We start from the raw sequence: 17,651 nt of genomic DNA on the forward strand, positions 1-17,651 counted from the left end.
TCATTTCCTTCTTACCTCCCTTTTGAAGACTGCTAATTACACTCCAGAATGGTTTTCCAGCAGCTTGACCCAAGGTCTCCAACCTGTTTCCAAAGTCTTCCCAAGATTTCTTCTTGGATGCTGTAATTATCTGTTTGGCTTTGTTTCTTTCTTCAACATAACTTTCTCTGTCTACCTGAGTTCTAGCATGTAGCCATTTTTGATATGCCTTCTTTTTCCTTTTACAGGCTGCCTTGACTGTGTCATTCCACCAAGCTGTTTGCTTCATCCTACCTTTACACACTATTGTTCCAAGACACTCTTTGGTCACTTCTAGTACTGTGTCCCTGTACCTTGTCCATTCCTTTTCCAGTGACTGCAATTGACTACATTCAACTAACTGGTACCTTTCTGAGATCACTGTTATGTACTTGTGTCTGATTTCCTTATCCTGAAGTTTCTCCACTCTTATCCTCATACACATGGACCTGACCTCCTGCACTTTCGGCCTCACAATACCAATTTCACTGCAGATTAAATAGTGATCAGTGTCATCAAAGAATCCCCTGAATACACGTGTGTCCCTCACAGCCTTCCTGAATTCCTGATCTGTTATTATATAGTCAATGACAGATCTGGTTCCCCTGCCTTCCCAAGTATACCGGTGAATGTTCTTATATTTGAAAAAGGAGTTTGTGATTACTAAGCCCATACTGGCACAGAAATCCATGAGTTGTTTCCCGTTCCTGTTGGCCTCCATATCCTCTCCAAATTTACCCATAACCTTTTCATACCCTTCTGTTCGATTTCCAATCCTGGCATTAAAATCACCCATGAGCAGAACACTGTCCTTGTCCTTTACTCTAACAACTACATCACTGAGTGCATCATAAAAACTATCCATCATATCTTGATCTGTCCCTTCACAATCCGAATATACTGACACAATCCTAATTTTCTTGCTAGACACTGTCAAATCTATCCACATCAGTCGTTTGTTTACATACCTTATTGCAACTATGCTGGGTTCCATTTCTTTCCTGATGAAAAGCCCTACACCCCATTGTGCTATTCCTGCTTTGACTCCTGACAGGTAGACCTTGTATTCTCCCACTTCCTCTTCTTTCTCACCCCTTACGCGAATGTCACTAACAGCTAAAACGTCCAACCCCATCTTACTTGGAGCGTCTGCCAGCTCTACCTTCTTCCCAGAGTAGCCCCCATTGATATTAATAGCTCCCCATCTCGTTACCATTCGTTTGCCGAGTCGTATCTTAGGGGTCCCTGGTTTGTCAATTAGAGGTGGGACTCCGTCACCTCCAAAGGTCCGAGGCATTTTGCTCTGATTGTTGCCAGCATCATATTTATAGTACCAGGGAAGCAGGTTGCTAGCCTTACTTGCCCCGGGTCCCATTGAGTTTTACCCCTAACGGTTGAGGGACTAACCAGTGGATTTGGTACTCTTTGCCATCTGAGCACAAAGGTGGCCATGACTCAGAAAATGTCCGAGATGCCCAGCCTTATTCCAAAGTAACTGGTATCCCGACTGTCAGGACCACTTACTTGGCCACTCATACGTTGCCCATGGTTCATGAACTAGGACATGATACCAGGAACCCACACCATGCAAAAACCTTGAAATAGTTTAGACTACCAGGAACAAGCTCAAGAAGAAAATATCTCATAGTTGCATCACAACAATGCACTACACCATGTAGATACATAAATAATCAAATAAATTGATTATGGCTACTCCAGGTAAATATTTCATCAGATTTAAAGGAAATATAGTAACACAGACAGGAAAAAATTTAAAAATTCGAATCTGCAGCAGGCACATGCATGGGAAATGAAACTCCGAGGTAACATCAGTACCATTACCCCACATGTCCAACCACTTGGAACACTAAAGTGCACAAACACCAAACAAAACACTGATTACTATGTGTGTGTGTAAACTGTAAAGAACAACTGATGTATACCTTATGCAGCTTTCATATTAAAATTCTACTTGTCATTTGTTATGTAATGTATGTTCTTGTTACCTCCTCACCTGCATTAGTGTGAGCCCAACTCTAACGCCAAGAAAGAAGTGATAAATGACAGACAAAAATCCCACACTGACCGGGTATCAAACCCAAAACTTTTGACCATCTTCAGACCCCCATACCATGACAATGGGTGGTAGCAGTGAATGGAGCAGATGTTATAGCTCCGCAAACACCTTCTACTCAGTTGACATTTGTGGAGATACAAAAATGAGCAGTTGACTTTTATGTAGCTATAAAAGTAGTAGTTATGTTCAAAGAGTTATAAAAAGAGCAGCTGATGTTTGTAGGGTTACAACACCAACTCCATTCACTGCCACTGCCTACCATTATGGGTACGAGGGTCGGAAGATGGTCAATAACTGACTGAAACTGGTTACCACAAAATAAATGTTTTTTGAATTTGAGACTGTTTGTGTCATTTCTAAAGTACTTTTGCCAAACCACAGTTCTCCACAAGAAATGCTCTCAAAAATTACCAAAACCATTGGATGAATAGTCTGGCATTTAACCACTGAAGCACACAAAAAACAAATATTATTATATCTAGCCCCAAGTTTATAATATGCAAAGGGGAAGAAAAATGGTTCAGTCAATTTTATCATGCCTATTCCAATCATCAGTTACTCACATAGGAAGCATAATAGGGGCAGTAACCCCCCTCCATCCCGCAAACACTCAAGAGTAAAAAGTGATTTTTTTCATATCTTCTTTTCTGCTACTATCTGCAGTATTCCGTATATTTGCACATGCTATTTATCTCTGCAGAATTTATGACATGTCATTTTAAAAAACAGAATCACATAAAGTGAATACAATTCTGGAAAAAACTGGTGACCATTGAAAGGTGTTTGTACTAATATTTACTTATAGACTATGCAATGCAACATCCCACATAACTGAAATGTTCAGATACATACAGTAAAACGTTTTTGCTTTTGCTTTCTGTTCCCAAACAGATCCATAGATTACCCACAAATTGTAGATGTAAAGATAAAGATCTATGTTGAATTCACTTCAAAGTAATCCTTGTCATGGGCCATTCTCCAAAATGCGTAGTGGAAACAGAAGTATTTGTAAATTTCAGTTGGTGTTTTTGCCAATATTCATTTGATCTACATAAAAACTCTGAAAAATTCAATTTTAAGGCACCTCTTGGCTTAAAACTATATACCTGGCTGCTGTTTAATGGTGGAACTCTCCACATAAGATGAGCACTTGGCATCTTTCTCTTGTATTATTGTATAGGTCTTTTGGAACTATGTAAATCTGCTTTAAAACTGTTATGAAAAAATCTGAGTTGTAAAGATAATGTATAAACTGCAACCAACATCTGAACCAGACTAGCTGAGTAATAAATCAGTATTGAGCAGCTAAGTCTCACCCTTGGTTATGAGACAAGACTCCTTGCAAATGTGGATATAACATTGATTATGTCCTATGACGTAGTTTAGAATTAAACCCAGTATCTTTAGTGGATACCTTTATCTTGTGTTTCAGTTCACTTATTGAAAATACTAATTAATGTAATTTTGTAATATATTATGAACAGATGAAATATTTCAATGATATTTCTTAATCTCAGTTCCACTCTTGAACAACAGAATAGAAAAATTTGCATTTTGCGATAAATGCAAAACAGATGCAAATTCTGCCTCAAAATGTGAAAACGCTGTTTCATAGTGAACTGTATCCAGATGAGCTATTTATCACAGATAGTTTGAAATAGCTTTATTTTCAGCAAACAATATCAACAATGTAAGCAGTTACTGGCATTGTACACAGGCCCGGATCTGTGGGTGGGTAAACCGGGGCATCTTCCCTGGGTGGCAATTTTAGGGGGCACCAAATTCATATTCTTGAAGGAAAATACCCTATTTCACAAAGTGCCTAGCATTCAGCATGCATTAGCCTATCGATTATTTAAACGATTTTGAAACATTTTTGAAAACATTCTAAGTTGATTTATGAATGAATCATAGTTGGTTGTTGCATGCATGCACAGTGTATGTGATGTCTCTGTCAGGGGAATCCCCACCGCATCTAGAACTAAAAGACTTTCATGCAGTTAAAAGGGGTCAGTGCTGCACGAGCTGAATTGAATAAACCCAAAAGGGTGAATGTCAATCACTGTTTGTTTATGTGGTTGACTGGGTTTGTGAATGATCAGGGTTGTTGTATCCAAGGAAATGAAATTTTGGCAGAAAATTTTTCCCAGAATGCTACACTCCAAAGGGCCAGTTGAACAGTCCCCAGTTAGCACCTGCTGATGTTTGATTCTTGGAATAGCGCGGAAAACGCGTTGTACAAACATGTAATAACACCTAACCATACAATAAACATGGGATAAGTAAACCGGAAAATAAGTTTGACAATGGCAGTGATAGTTACAGTATTAGTGATGACAAGATTGTTTGTTAGAACGAGGAAGAAGAAGAAACAGCAACATTACATTATTATATAGAAGAATATGACGATTCCAAATTTATACAGAAAATTCATGCTACTACTTTTCGATCTCATGCTGAGAAACTGGAGCGTATGAATGATATGTGAAACTATTTCCTAAGATAAAATTATTTACTTGTAGTAGGTCTAATTGGCATTTGATATTGGTACTTCATGAATTATATTCTGTCATGTTATTTATGAAAATCAGGTAGATAAAAATGACCATTTGTGCCAAAACATTCTTGCTTATTTGGCGTGTGACAATTGTTGTGATGTTAAAAAGACCTATATTTCGTTTTATCTTGCAGACAGCGATAAAATAGATGTAGTCAGATCAAGAACTTCCACCAGTTTTGGGTACTATTCGTATTAACTGCATTTTCAGTATCAGACAATGACGTTTTAATTTTTCGTGTAGCAAAACATTTGACGAACTTTGATGAGGACACCATGTAAAGCTATAGCAAAATCAGAGAGAAAAAATTCTGGGACCTAAGGACTGGAAATGTGTGCTGTCTTGCCTGTCTCTTGTCTGTATGGGTTTAAGTTTCCTATATTTAAAAACTATTAGGTTATAGGCAATAAAGAGTGGAAGTTTTCTGAAAAGTTCATATTCTCTTGGTCCCAAATAATCCTACCCAGTATTAATTGTGAGTTTTCTTAATGGGGATGGGATGTCAAACTGACTGTCTTGGCACAGTAGAGGCAAAGCATAACATTTTAATTCCCATTATCCTGAATATAGGTCTGATGGCTTCCATTACAAAATACTCATATACCCATTTGAATTCCACAGAGCAAAGTACAGTGACGTGCAATAGAAGAATGGAGGGGGCAGGGGTGGGTGGGGACACCACTATATTTTGCCCATGCTCAGAAATGTTGTAGATCTGGGGCTGATTGTACATCATCTGGCGAAGCCCAATTTGGAAAGACAATATGCATAAGAACATACTTGCAAAATAAAGTGTAAGAACGCAATGTTACATCAATGCGCTCAATGATCTGCTGCCATGCCAATTGTGGATGGTTGTGTGGTCTGTTAAAGATACACATCATGTAATGCAATGTAATACTCAGCCATGGGACCTAGCATTTTATAAGAAAGAAACACGTACGTTTGTTTGTTAGCTAAATTTCAAAAGATAGTATAATGAGGATAGTTTTAACCTGGCAAATTGGTAGCAGATGTTTTGAACTGTAATTGCATCAAATACCACTAGAGGTCGAGTGTCAACCACATCGTTAACAATACTCTGCTCACTTCAAAAATGGTTCAAATGGCTCTGAGCACTATGGGACTCAACTTCTGAGCTCATCAGTCCCCTAGAACTTAGAACTACTTAAACCTAACTAACCTAAGGACATTACACACATCCGTGCCTGAGGCAGGATTCAAACCTGCGACCGTAGTGGTTGCCCGGTTCCAGACTGTAGTGCCTAGAACCGGTCAGCCACTCTGCCCGGCTATGCTCACTTCAACAATCAATTTCAAGGTAGCCTTCCCCAAATGCTTCGTGTTGTGCATTGCTAGCTGTTCTTTATTTTTTATTTTGAAATAAGTGAAGCGACTAATCCTGTCCCATCACAGATTTTGATTACGACCCTTACAATACCAAAAGAGATCGGCGATCCCTGTGACAATGTGTCAGTTCTGCTGTAGGCTGTGCTGCCCAGCAAAATGGAGGTGGGGTTTGTTTCCTCGCACTGCTCCATCCCCTCTGGCAGTCAAACTTCTAGTCTGTTTATGATCGTGGCCATCTGCGACTATAGCCTATAGTGCCCGCCCTTTGTGTTATAGCGTTTAGAAAACAAAATCTGTAATGTTTTTTGACCGTGCCGAAATTTTGCCCTAACATTAAAATCAAGTTGCCTTACATTCAGTTCTATGTCAATGCTATGTGCCTTCTCATTTCTATCTGCAGCATTGTCAAGCATGGGTTGTAGGATTATGAATGCCCACAAAGGGTCGAGATTAGTGGTCTATAGATTTTTTTAATCTTCAAATTTGGCTGAAAAAACAAATAATGTCCAGAAACACCTCATATCGGAGATGCATTCACTTAACCGGTGGGAAAACACTGCTGCTTTTCAACAGAACAATCAGTTTTGAAAGCTTAAATACGGCCAAGCAAAGAAAACTAAGGCCATTTTGGAAGAAAAAGGTGTTGAAGTTTTTGTAAAAGCGAATATTCCAGTCAAAAAGTTCCTCATCAGTACTTTTTTAACGGTCAATTTCAAAGAACTAATAATTTGTTCATCTTCACTCATGAAGCATTGGGTGCTGATGACCACACAGTTGAGCGCCCAACAAAACCAATCATCATCATCATCATCACGTAGCATGACAGCCTCTTAAATTTATGCTATGCGGAGTACCCATGCGGTTTAAGGCGTCATGTCACGCATTGCACGGCCCCTCACATGGGAGGTTCAAGTCCTCCCTTGGGCATAGGTGTGTGTGTTGTTCTTAGCATAAGTTAGTTTAAGTTATGTGTAAGTCTAGGGACCGATGACCTCAGCAGTTTGGTCCCTTAGGAATCCACACAAAACAGAAAAAAATTGTGCGTCTAATAATTTACAGACAGAGAAAATAGATGCAAATATCAACAAAAATATACGTGAATTTTGCACAAAATACACGTGAATTTTGCCAAAAGTGGATGCTATATTTTTTGGTTCCTATATTATGTTTCTTACATATCTTTTTTAAGCTACTCTTCCTGAATATAAGCTCTGTCTTGGAGAAAACTTATGATTTGTCAACGACACTGATGAAACACTTACATGTAGCAAATAACATAGCAATCCCTTTTCACCTGATGACACTGGCAATATACAGTTTATGAGACAATGAAAGCCAAAGAGCCACCTTGATTTACATGTCAACCACTGTCAATGAGTCACAGAGGTTGGCTGGGGCAGGATCTGAGGTAAATACATATCTCTTGTTAGTGTGTACTAGGTGTTATAACTAGGATTGACACAGGGTGATTCAGGGGGGAGGGTGGCTGGGTGGAGAGGAGGAGGATGCATGTGAACAGCCACGTAGGCGTTGAGGGTTCCTCAAATCATTCTGACAGAATTCAGGAATGATGGGGTGGTGCAGTGTGCTGCTGAATTGAGATATCACTGGGAGGGGTATTACATATGGAAAATAGATTTCTGTATCACTTACTGAAAATAGGTGATGATGGCCACCCTAATTAGGTTTTCTGTTATTTCCCTAAATTGCTTCAGGCTTGTTTCTTTGAAAAAGCATGACCGACTTCCTTCCCCATCCCTCCCACTGTGACCAATGACCTCATTGTTTGGTCCCCTCCACTGAATTAACCAACCAACCAACCTAAACAGTATCCTATTGTCAAGAAATATACATCACCTCAAGTAGTTTTCGTTGTATTAATACAGTGGTTCCCATACTCTCTGAAACCATTAGTCCAGAGTCCAATCAGCTATTAGCTATCACCTCCCCCCCCCCCCCCCCCACATACACACACACCATCATCATTTGCAACAACCTAACTTTAGAACGAAAAAGAATTTTCTCTGAACACTTCCATTTTTAACATAAATAAGAACATAAAAAAACATAAAAATAAATGATATTTAATTTTTGGGTCTTTTATTAAACCACGACCATGAACTAATGTGTCAGTTTGACAATTGGTACTACTTCTTTTCAACAATCTTTTGATGAAGCAATTTTCAGTGAACTGTGAGTGTTACCTAAAGGGGTTGGACAAAAATATGGAAAACGCTAAAAGCACATTACCATACTTAATACAAAGTACAAAAGCAGATGGCATTCAAAACAGATGCCAGTCATCTCACAACGAATAAATAAAAGTACTGCATGGTTTTCAAGGGAATCTTTTACTATTCTTCCTACTAAATATTGGCAAGTTCATGTAACTATGGAGGTGGATAGTGATCATGTGCACTTCTCTCCACAACAGATTACAGATAGTCAAAAATATTGAGATCTGGTGACTTGGTGACAAGGAGAGATGTGACAGATCATCCTCATGCTCACAAAACCATTCCTGGATGATGGGAGCTGTCTGAACAGGTGCCCTGTCATATGCTGGACAAGAAACTTTGTACCATCGGATGTATGTGATCAGCCAAAATGGTCATGTAATCCTTGGCAGTAATGCGACTCTGCAGAGTGACCATAACAAGATATGGCTTCTCAAATCGTTACTGAACACCTGCCATGTTTCACTCTCGGCAGCAAGCTGTCTGCATTATAAGCTTAGGACAGCATACGCCAAGAGTAAACTTCCCCAGAAGTCAGAAACATTGTGAAACAACACTCACCCTACCAAATGACTTTCTTCCATTGCTCCATAGTCCGAGGTTTGCAGCTTTGGCACCTGTTACATGCATTTCCATCACTGATGAGTCATTTTGGAATTCTAGCGCGCCCTGCAGTTCCCAGGTTATGGAGATTTCTTTGTGTTGTTTTGGTGCTGGTACAAGTTTGCAAGTGCAACATTCAGTTCTGCAGTGATTTTGTCTGTCACCTTCGCCCAACACACACTTTTGTTCACATTGTGACTTAGTGGATGATGTTTTTCTGCTTTGCCTGTATGCAAGGTTATACTTGGATATGGTGTCTCTTGAAACACCAAACGCTTCAGCTATTTTGCTTCTGGAAGCACCAGCCATATAAGCACCAACAATTTGCCCACGTTTAAATTCACTTAGCTCTGACATAATGCACTCACAACTATAGGGCAGTTGTGTGCCCCACAAACTAAACATCATCATCACAACTATAGTCAAGATGACTTAAGAAGATTTCAAAACTCATAGTATTGTTGTCAACTTTCAACTGCCAGTTTTTGGAACACAACCTACAACCAGCTTAGAGATGGAAGTGATGACACTTTCTGCAAGACCTGACCATCATTTTGCAGGACAATGCTCAAGCATGTACAGTGCAAGCTGTTATTGATATGTTTCACTGATGGAGCTGCTAAGTGCTATACCACCTACTGCACTTCCCTGACTTAAGCCGTTGTCAGTTCAACTCAATTTCTAAACTGAAGGAAACACTTCACAGCATTTGCTTCAGAACTGCTACAAATTCTTTGGGCAATAGACCATGCCACTCGAACTGTTAACACAACTGGCACTGCTAAGAGTATCCTACAACTTCCACATCACCGGCAACAGGTTATACACAATGCTGGTGACTACTTTGAAGGTCAGTAAAACTTTGAAACATGTGTCTATTCTGTATGAGATGTAAACAAGTAGTTGCCACTATTAAAGTTACAACCCTCATATATAATTCTGAACTAATGTATTTCAAGGTGAAGGCAACTAGTAACTAAGTGAAACAGTCATCAGTTCAAAGGTTGGTTGGAACACCACAGTGTTTTACTTGATTTGATACAATTAAAGTTTGTGCCCCTGTCTTAATTTTACCTATAGGCCAAAATGCACAGACACAAGTTGGACCTACAATATAGCATACAAATTTGAACCAAGGTGCAACTTATCATTTCACATACATACTTTTTTTTCATGGTAAATAATAACAGCCAAACAGTTGCAGGATAAAGATTTATTGAAATCCTTGACTATGGTTTCGGTATGTCTAAATATACCTTCATCAGAAGCAAAAATGCAGCTGAACAGGAAGACACCTTCATTAGCAAAAAACTTAGCAGCATAACTGAAATAAAAGAAAAAACAAACACTTATAGCTTTAAGTAACCATGAAAATTACCGAAGTATTACAAGCACAAAAACTTTTAGTCACTTACTAAAATCACATCCTACAATGGAGATGCATAAAACAATCGTCTCGAAGGCAGCACCAGTAGTTACAATTAAAATATCACCTCCATCTGTACAGAATAATTATGAAGAGATGGTTGATGTGAATGCAGCATACTATCAGTACTTAGGCTGTGAAGTAGCATGAAGAGGGTGTGGAAGCACTAGAGCAGACAGTTTCACTGAGATATGGCACTTGTGGTATGCACAAGTCACTCACGCACATTAAAACCTGGGATACATACTCATGCGCATCAAAATTTTAAAGGTTGTGCTAATACAAACCCTCTGTCTTAATAAATAAAACATATCAGAACCATTTAAAACACCTACATACAACAGAAAATATGAACATCAATTTGCCTGTGTTCTAGTGTCAAGCAGGTGAAGCTTGCATCAAGACTCAGCGGAGGAGCTCCTCTAAGGATGTCCAGTGCAGTCCTGGATGAAACATCAGGAACAGAAGAGTTTCTTGGCCCACGACCTCACATCCTAAAATGTTTACCATCAGCTATGTCATCCAGTCGTGAAGGCCTTCATTACACCACTGTGCTTTTGAGGAAAATACTGTTATTCAATAGAACTGTCACTCTGATGACAAATATTTCTGTCATACTGAAATTTCATACAATTAAATTGAAAAAGTTCATAATTAAAAACTGTTTTTGAAGCAGGGATGGAAGCCTGAAATATCAGATGCAAATTTGGCCATTTTTGCCTCAGGGTCTATAAAATGTATAATGATGTAGCTGGCAATCATTACTTACATGCAAATAATTTCTGTCAACAGAGGTAAAACTGCAGTCTAAATAGCTAACATGGAAATTCAGTTCATATGATGTACTTTTAAAAAGGATAATTTCATAATCCATGACACCATCAACTCCACTCCAAAATTCAGGATAAGAGGAAAGTTTCAAAAGATTTATCTGCAGTGAACTTTTTGTTAAAGTCCCCCGCCCCCTGCCCCCACCACCCCAAACACACACACATTTGAATGTCCTGATGGAACATAACTAAAAGAGCAAAAAATAAAAATTTAATGAAAACATTTGCACTTACAATTTCTCTGCAGTGTGAAGAAATCAGCCATCTGTAAATTATGTCGTTTTGAAAGAACTTCTGTATCAGGATTGACATATTCATAATCATAATCATCATCATCATTGTCAACATCATCATCAGCAGCATACAGACCCCCACCATTGTCATCATACAGATCACCATCACCACCACCATCATCATCATCATCATCATCATCATCATTATCATTATCACTAGTACCATTTTTATCATAATCATATTCACTTCTATCACTTGAATACACAAAAATTTTTCTTGCAAAAGCAACATTCTTCTGAATAGTGTAATTCTGCTGTACTCTCATATAGTCTGCAATTCCACATAAGTGTGCAACCTGTTTTGGGTATTCTGTGTACTGTGATGTACTACACATTGCCTCTGTTGTGTTCTGTTCATTAGATGGTTTTGTGGAATCCTGATGATTTTCTGATTCTGTTTCTCTGAGTGTTTGGTCAACCTTACGTTTTTTTACATCTGATTCCTCTGGTGTGTGATTTGGCAAAGAATCTGTATCTGATGAACGCTTTGCTTGCTCCTTTTTAATGGTGAGATCAGTAGATTTGTCTGTTTTGCATTCATAATCAGAACCTTGCAAAACTGCAGTATATGACAATCCATTTAACGAATGATTTGGAGGAGCATTTTGAAAATGCTTCTTATTACTCTGTAGTCTGCAATGAGTATGGGCACCTACTTTGGCTTTTTTACAACTTGTGCTGCCCTCTATGTGCATTTTTAAAACAGGTAACCGGGTTTTCTTTTTCAAAGGTTCGGCTCCACAAGCATTATATTCTATGTCATCTAATGCTCTTTTCAGTGAACTCATGCACATTTCCTTCTGTAACTCTGCAGCATCTGGAAAGGCAAGGAATGACTTTCATTACACCTCTACTAAACATTATCTTTATCAATAGAAAAAAGGAAAAACCAGTTCTCCACTTCTCATGATTATGGGCTAAAAAGCAGAAAACCAGTACATGATTAAATTTAAATAGTTGCATAGTATCAGAAAAGTGTTCCCTTTTTGATATTACTGTTATGTTCTGTCAAGCACTAACATAAAAATTAGTTAATATTATCTGTACAACAACAACAACAAATACTAATAAAACTATTTGATATGTTCCACATACAGAGGAGTGAAATATACCCCCCTCCCCCCCCCCCCCCCCCCCCCATAGTAGAGGGCATGCTGCAAAGTAATGCCTCAGGTTTTTATATCAAAATTCTAGAAGCTTTTTAAAAGAACAAACCTTATTAACATTCTACATCTTTATTCTTCATGTCTACATGTTTGTAGCCCTCTACCACTAGAAGGTTCCAAACTGTAGTGCGAAACATGGTGGTGTGTAACATCACTATGCTGGCGAATGAGAAACAGTATGCTGTAATCAGGTTTTGAATTCAGTAATTCTGCAGTCAAATAGTATATACATTGGATAGAATTGCGAATTAACAAACTAAACAGAAATATTAAACAAAAGATAAATGAATAATTTAATAAAAAGGGTTCTATTCTAACATCAGTAACTGATGTAGACATCATCAGAGAATTCTGTTGAATAATGTTTATTAAGAAAGTAAATCACAAATATAGGGAAAGCAGTCCTAAAATAACCAATTACAATACAGACAGAAAATAATCCTACCATATGTAGAAAAATTATATTGAAAGTGTTATGAGAATGGTAGCAAAATTCCCAAGCCAAATTGTCATCCAAGATAGCCAAAAAATGAAATCCATTTAATGATCACAATACACGAAATATTTGCCAGCTCAAAATAATTCAGAGTTCAATATGAAAATTTGTACAATAACACACAAGAGATGACAAGTAAAAACTCTGTCTATTCTCAATCCCATAATGCAAGCTGATAAGTTAAAGGGTTCTGCACTGGAGCACATCCAGACCTCAAGAAAGTTAGCGTCCCTTCAAAAATTTTAAAAGTATTGTAGCAGCTGTACACCTCTAAGAATCTATCACTCACATGACCAAATATCACACTACCCCCACAGACAGCTCTGCCTTCTTTAAGAACTTAATATAAAGTGTCCACAATCGCTCTTTTCAGTGCACCATTCTAAAAGTGTCTGTTTCCACTTTACTCCAGTTGTGTTCTGCCACTGCCTAATTCTCATTGGCTGAAGGACATCCCCACCAAAATACATAGTTTGAAAGTTCTACAGATGTTATTCTGACTCAACATGACCACTTTCTGCATTAAACTTATGCATTACAGCAATATTTAAATAAAACAAATGCTATAAGCAGTTGGTCACAATTAGACCATTCACAATAAATATAAATACAAGGGTGCTTTGAAAAGTTCTCTGAACAAAAAGTAATTACATCACTGAAACTTCTTTTTTATTTTTCAATGCAGTTCCCTTGTAGACTAATGGACTTGGTCCAATGATGTTCCAGTGCCTTGACCCCATCTCAAAAATGAGTTTCCTTCAGTCCTGAAAAATAGTTGTCAATTCTGGCTATCAATTATTTGTTTGAAGTCAATCTTCATCCAACCAAAAACATTTTCTGTTTTGGGAAGAGATGGAAGTCTGATGGAGTCATATCAGGTGAATAAGGCAGGTGTGGCTACAATTCATACCTCAGTTCGTGTAATTTTGCCATGGTAATGGCACATGTGCAGGGGAACATTGTCTTGATGGAAGATGACATTCTTCCTTGCTAAACATGGCCTTTTTTTTGGATATCTTTTGTTGCAATCTGTCCAGAAGGTTAGCATAGTATTCTCCAGTAATTGTTTGTCCAGAGGGGAGATAATCTACAAACAGAATCCCCTTCACATCCCAGAACACTGACGCCATGACCTTTCCCATTGAATGAATTGTCTTTGCTTTCTTTGGTGGCAGAGAATCAGCAGGTTTCCACTGCTTTGACTGTTGTTTTGCCTTTGGGGCATAGCAGTGCACCCAAGTTTCATCTGTGGTCACAAACTGGTGCAAAAAAATCTTGTTCGTTTCTCCTAAAATGGCCCAAACATTGTTCTGATGTGTCCATTCTCATGCATTTTTGCTCAAGCATCAAGAGTTTTGACACCCATTTTGCAGATACTTTTTTTTATTTATAATTCTTCAGTTAAAATGTGATATACCCTTTTAGATGATATCTGGCAAGTGCGAGCAATTACATGCACTTTCAATCAGTGATCCTCCATGACCATTTTGTGCACTTTTGCAATAATTTCTGGAGTAGTGGCACATCTTGGCCGACCACTGTGAGGATCATCATCTAAGATCTCCCAATGAAACTTAAATTCATTTGTCCACTCGGCAACAGTTGAATGTGAAGGAGCAGAGTCATCCAGTGTATTCTGGAAATCAGCATGAATGTCCTTTGCTTTTATGCCTCTCTTTATAAAGTACTTAATCACTGCTTGAATATCGATTTTTTCCATCTTCACAAATCACCACGTGGGACCAACAACAGAGCCACATCACTGCCACAGCTGTCTTCCAAGAGCAGTGATGTAGCACATGCAATTGACCACTTCTTAAATAACCATTGTTTTGTATTATTGACTTAATTACTGCATTCAGTTGCTATGTTATTGTGGATGATACAATGTTTTGACAAACATTTGCACAATGAAAAGGATATAAAATGTAATTCACTAATAAATAAAATATATACAGATACATTGTGTGCAGGGACAATAGCTATAGTGCAATGCTACCATCTGATATACACTGAAGTGCCAAAGAAACTGGTATAGGCATGTGTATTCAAATACAGAGATATGTAAAGAGGCAGAATACCGTGCTACAGTTGACAATGCGTAAATAAGACAACAAGTGTCTGACACCATTGTTAGATCGGTTACTGCTGTACAATGGCAGGTTATCAAGATTTAAGTTAGCTTCAACATGGTGTTACAGTCCCCTCATGAGCGATTTGACACAGCATCTCCGAGGTATTGATGAAGTGGGGATTTTCCTGTACAACCATTTCACGTATGTACCATGAATATCAGGAATCTGGTAAAACATCAAATCTCCAACATTGCTGTGACTGGAAAACGATCCTGCAAGAATGGGACCAATGATGACTGAAGAGAATTGTTCAAAGTCACAGAAGTGTAACCCTTCCACAGATTGCTGCAGATTTCAGTGTTGGGCTATCAAAAAGTGTCAGTGTGTGAACCATTCAACAAAACATCATTGCTATAGGCTTTTGGAACCGAGGCCCACTTGCGTATCCTTGATGACAATATGACACAAAGCTTTACGCATCAGCTGGACTGTCAACACTGGCACTGGACTGTTGATAACTGGAAACATGTAGCCTGGATGGACGAGTCTCATTTCAAATTGTATCAAGCGGATGGACGTGTACGGGTATGGAGACAACCTCATGGATCCACAGACCCTGCATGTCAGCAGGGCACTGTTCAAGCTGGTGGAGGCTCTGAAATGGTGTGGGGCGTGTACAGCTGGACTTATACGGTACCCTTGATATGTCTAGATATGACTCTGATAGGTGACACATACATAAGCATCCTGTCTGATCACTTGCATCCTTTTGTGTCCATTGTGCATTCTGACGGACTTGGGTAATTCCAGCAGGACAATGGGACACCCCATATGTCCAGAATTGCTATAGAGTGGCTCCAGAAACACTCTTCTGAGTTTAAACACTTCTGATGGCCACCAAACTCTCGAGACATGAACATTATTGAGCATATCTGGGATGCCTTGCAACGTGATATTCAGAAGAAATCTCCACTCTCTCATACTCTTATGGATTTATGGACAGCCCTTCAGGATTCATGGTGTCATTTCCCTCCAGCACTACTTCAGACATTAATTGAGTCGATGCCATGTCATGCTGCAGTGCTTCTGCATGTTCGCGGGGCCTCTACATGATATTACACAACTGTACCAGTTCCTTTGGCTCTTCAGAGTATTTTTTGGGTGAAACTGCATGAAGCATTCAAAGTTGTTTAGTTCTAAGGTTCATTATGACAGTATTTAGTAACTGTCAATTCTGTATTTTTTATGATATTGAAAATGTCATTGTATCACTGAACGTGCCTCACTTTCTGAAATTATCCATGCATTCATATTTGCTTTATTATGTAATTGTGATTTATAATAGTATTTCTAAGAGTTGTAAGTGGCCATATTTTAGGTGGTCTGACACTCCACCTTTTGTGGTGCATCATCTGTTTTTCAGCTAAATAAGCAACAACCATTGAAATTCTCTGCATTGGCAATTTTCTCATTTCCAGCAATGCTGATTGCCTGTACCAGGCCATACCAGTTGCTTTGCTGGACTGGCTGTGGTGCGCCCTCGGCCCTCTGGCTAGCATTCCGCAGCACAAACAAATTCACATCAACTCATACCAATTCTAGGCAGCTGATTAAGTCACTACACACATGTAAAGTTACAGGTATTGGCAAACTGGTCTCTTGTTGGGAGACTACGTTGAGAAATAGATATGTCAACCTGAAGAATAAAGATGTAGAATGTTCATTTCAAGAACACGTTACAATAGTTGTTTAAATGGTTTTACTGTGACATTCTTTATGTTTCTTCAGCTTAAAAGGAAAATGTGATTTCTTTTTTACTGGTGTGTTTTACCATACATCCAGTGATGATGGTCTATGACCAAAACTGGTAGATGATATGTAGGTTAAATAAAATAGCTGATGTTTAAAATGCACTTTCTAAAGTACTTAATTATCATTGGTTCTCAGTTGATGAAAACATTAAGTAACATAATATTGTGTTGAGAAATGAATATTAATACAGGTGATGAGAGTGACATTAGTAGTAACTTCCTAAAGTTCCTGAACACTTTTAGCATGGTAGTCATCTGTTGGCTTATAATGGGAACTATCCCTGCAATTGCCTGGAATAATTTGGGGAAACCATGGCTAACCTAAATCAGGATGTCTGGATGAAGATTGGTGTCTCCACACTCCCAAATACAAGGGCACTCTGTTTAAAATGATGCTACTGTAGTGTACAACACTGTTTTATAAATAAGTTATTTAATAATGATAAAAGGCTACTGCCACATTCTTCATCATTCCTCACTCCCAGTCACTGTACACACTACACTTATTGTTTCATAACACTAAACAGCCTGTCATTTTGTGCACTGAAATTCTCCATTTTCTAGCCTGAAAAACTGAGTCAGTATCCCTCTATAATAGGTGAGATGTTGTGTTCAGAAAGAGGATAAGAAGTTAGTATTACACACTGCATAGCTTTGGGAGCAAGTTTATCCAGAAAAGGAAAAAAAGGGGAAAATATATAGTGAGAAAGT

General features: G+C 38.5%; 1 protein-coding gene across 1 annotated transcript in view; it reads right to left on the bottom strand.

The window, feature by feature from the left end:
• Positions 1 to 16,967, bottom strand: part of LOC124722595 (late secretory pathway protein AVL9-like) — a 35,621-nt gene extending 18,654 nt beyond the window's left edge. The window contains exons 1-2 of the mRNA XM_047247730.1: positions 16,961 to 16,967; positions 11,334 to 12,209 (exon numbers count right to left, since the gene is read on the bottom strand). Coding sequence (XP_047103686.1) covers positions 11,334 to 12,209; positions 16,961 to 16,967 — 883 coding nt within the window. The remainder of the gene's footprint in view (positions 1 to 11,333; positions 12,210 to 16,960) is intronic.
• Between the last annotated feature and the right edge of the window lie 684 nt (positions 16,968 to 17,651).

This window comes from Schistocerca piceifrons, chromosome X (assembly GCF_021461385.2).
Source record: "Schistocerca piceifrons isolate TAMUIC-IGC-003096 chromosome X, iqSchPice1.1, whole genome shotgun sequence".
Taxonomy (NCBI): domain Eukaryota; kingdom Metazoa; phylum Arthropoda; class Insecta; order Orthoptera; family Acrididae; genus Schistocerca; species Schistocerca piceifrons.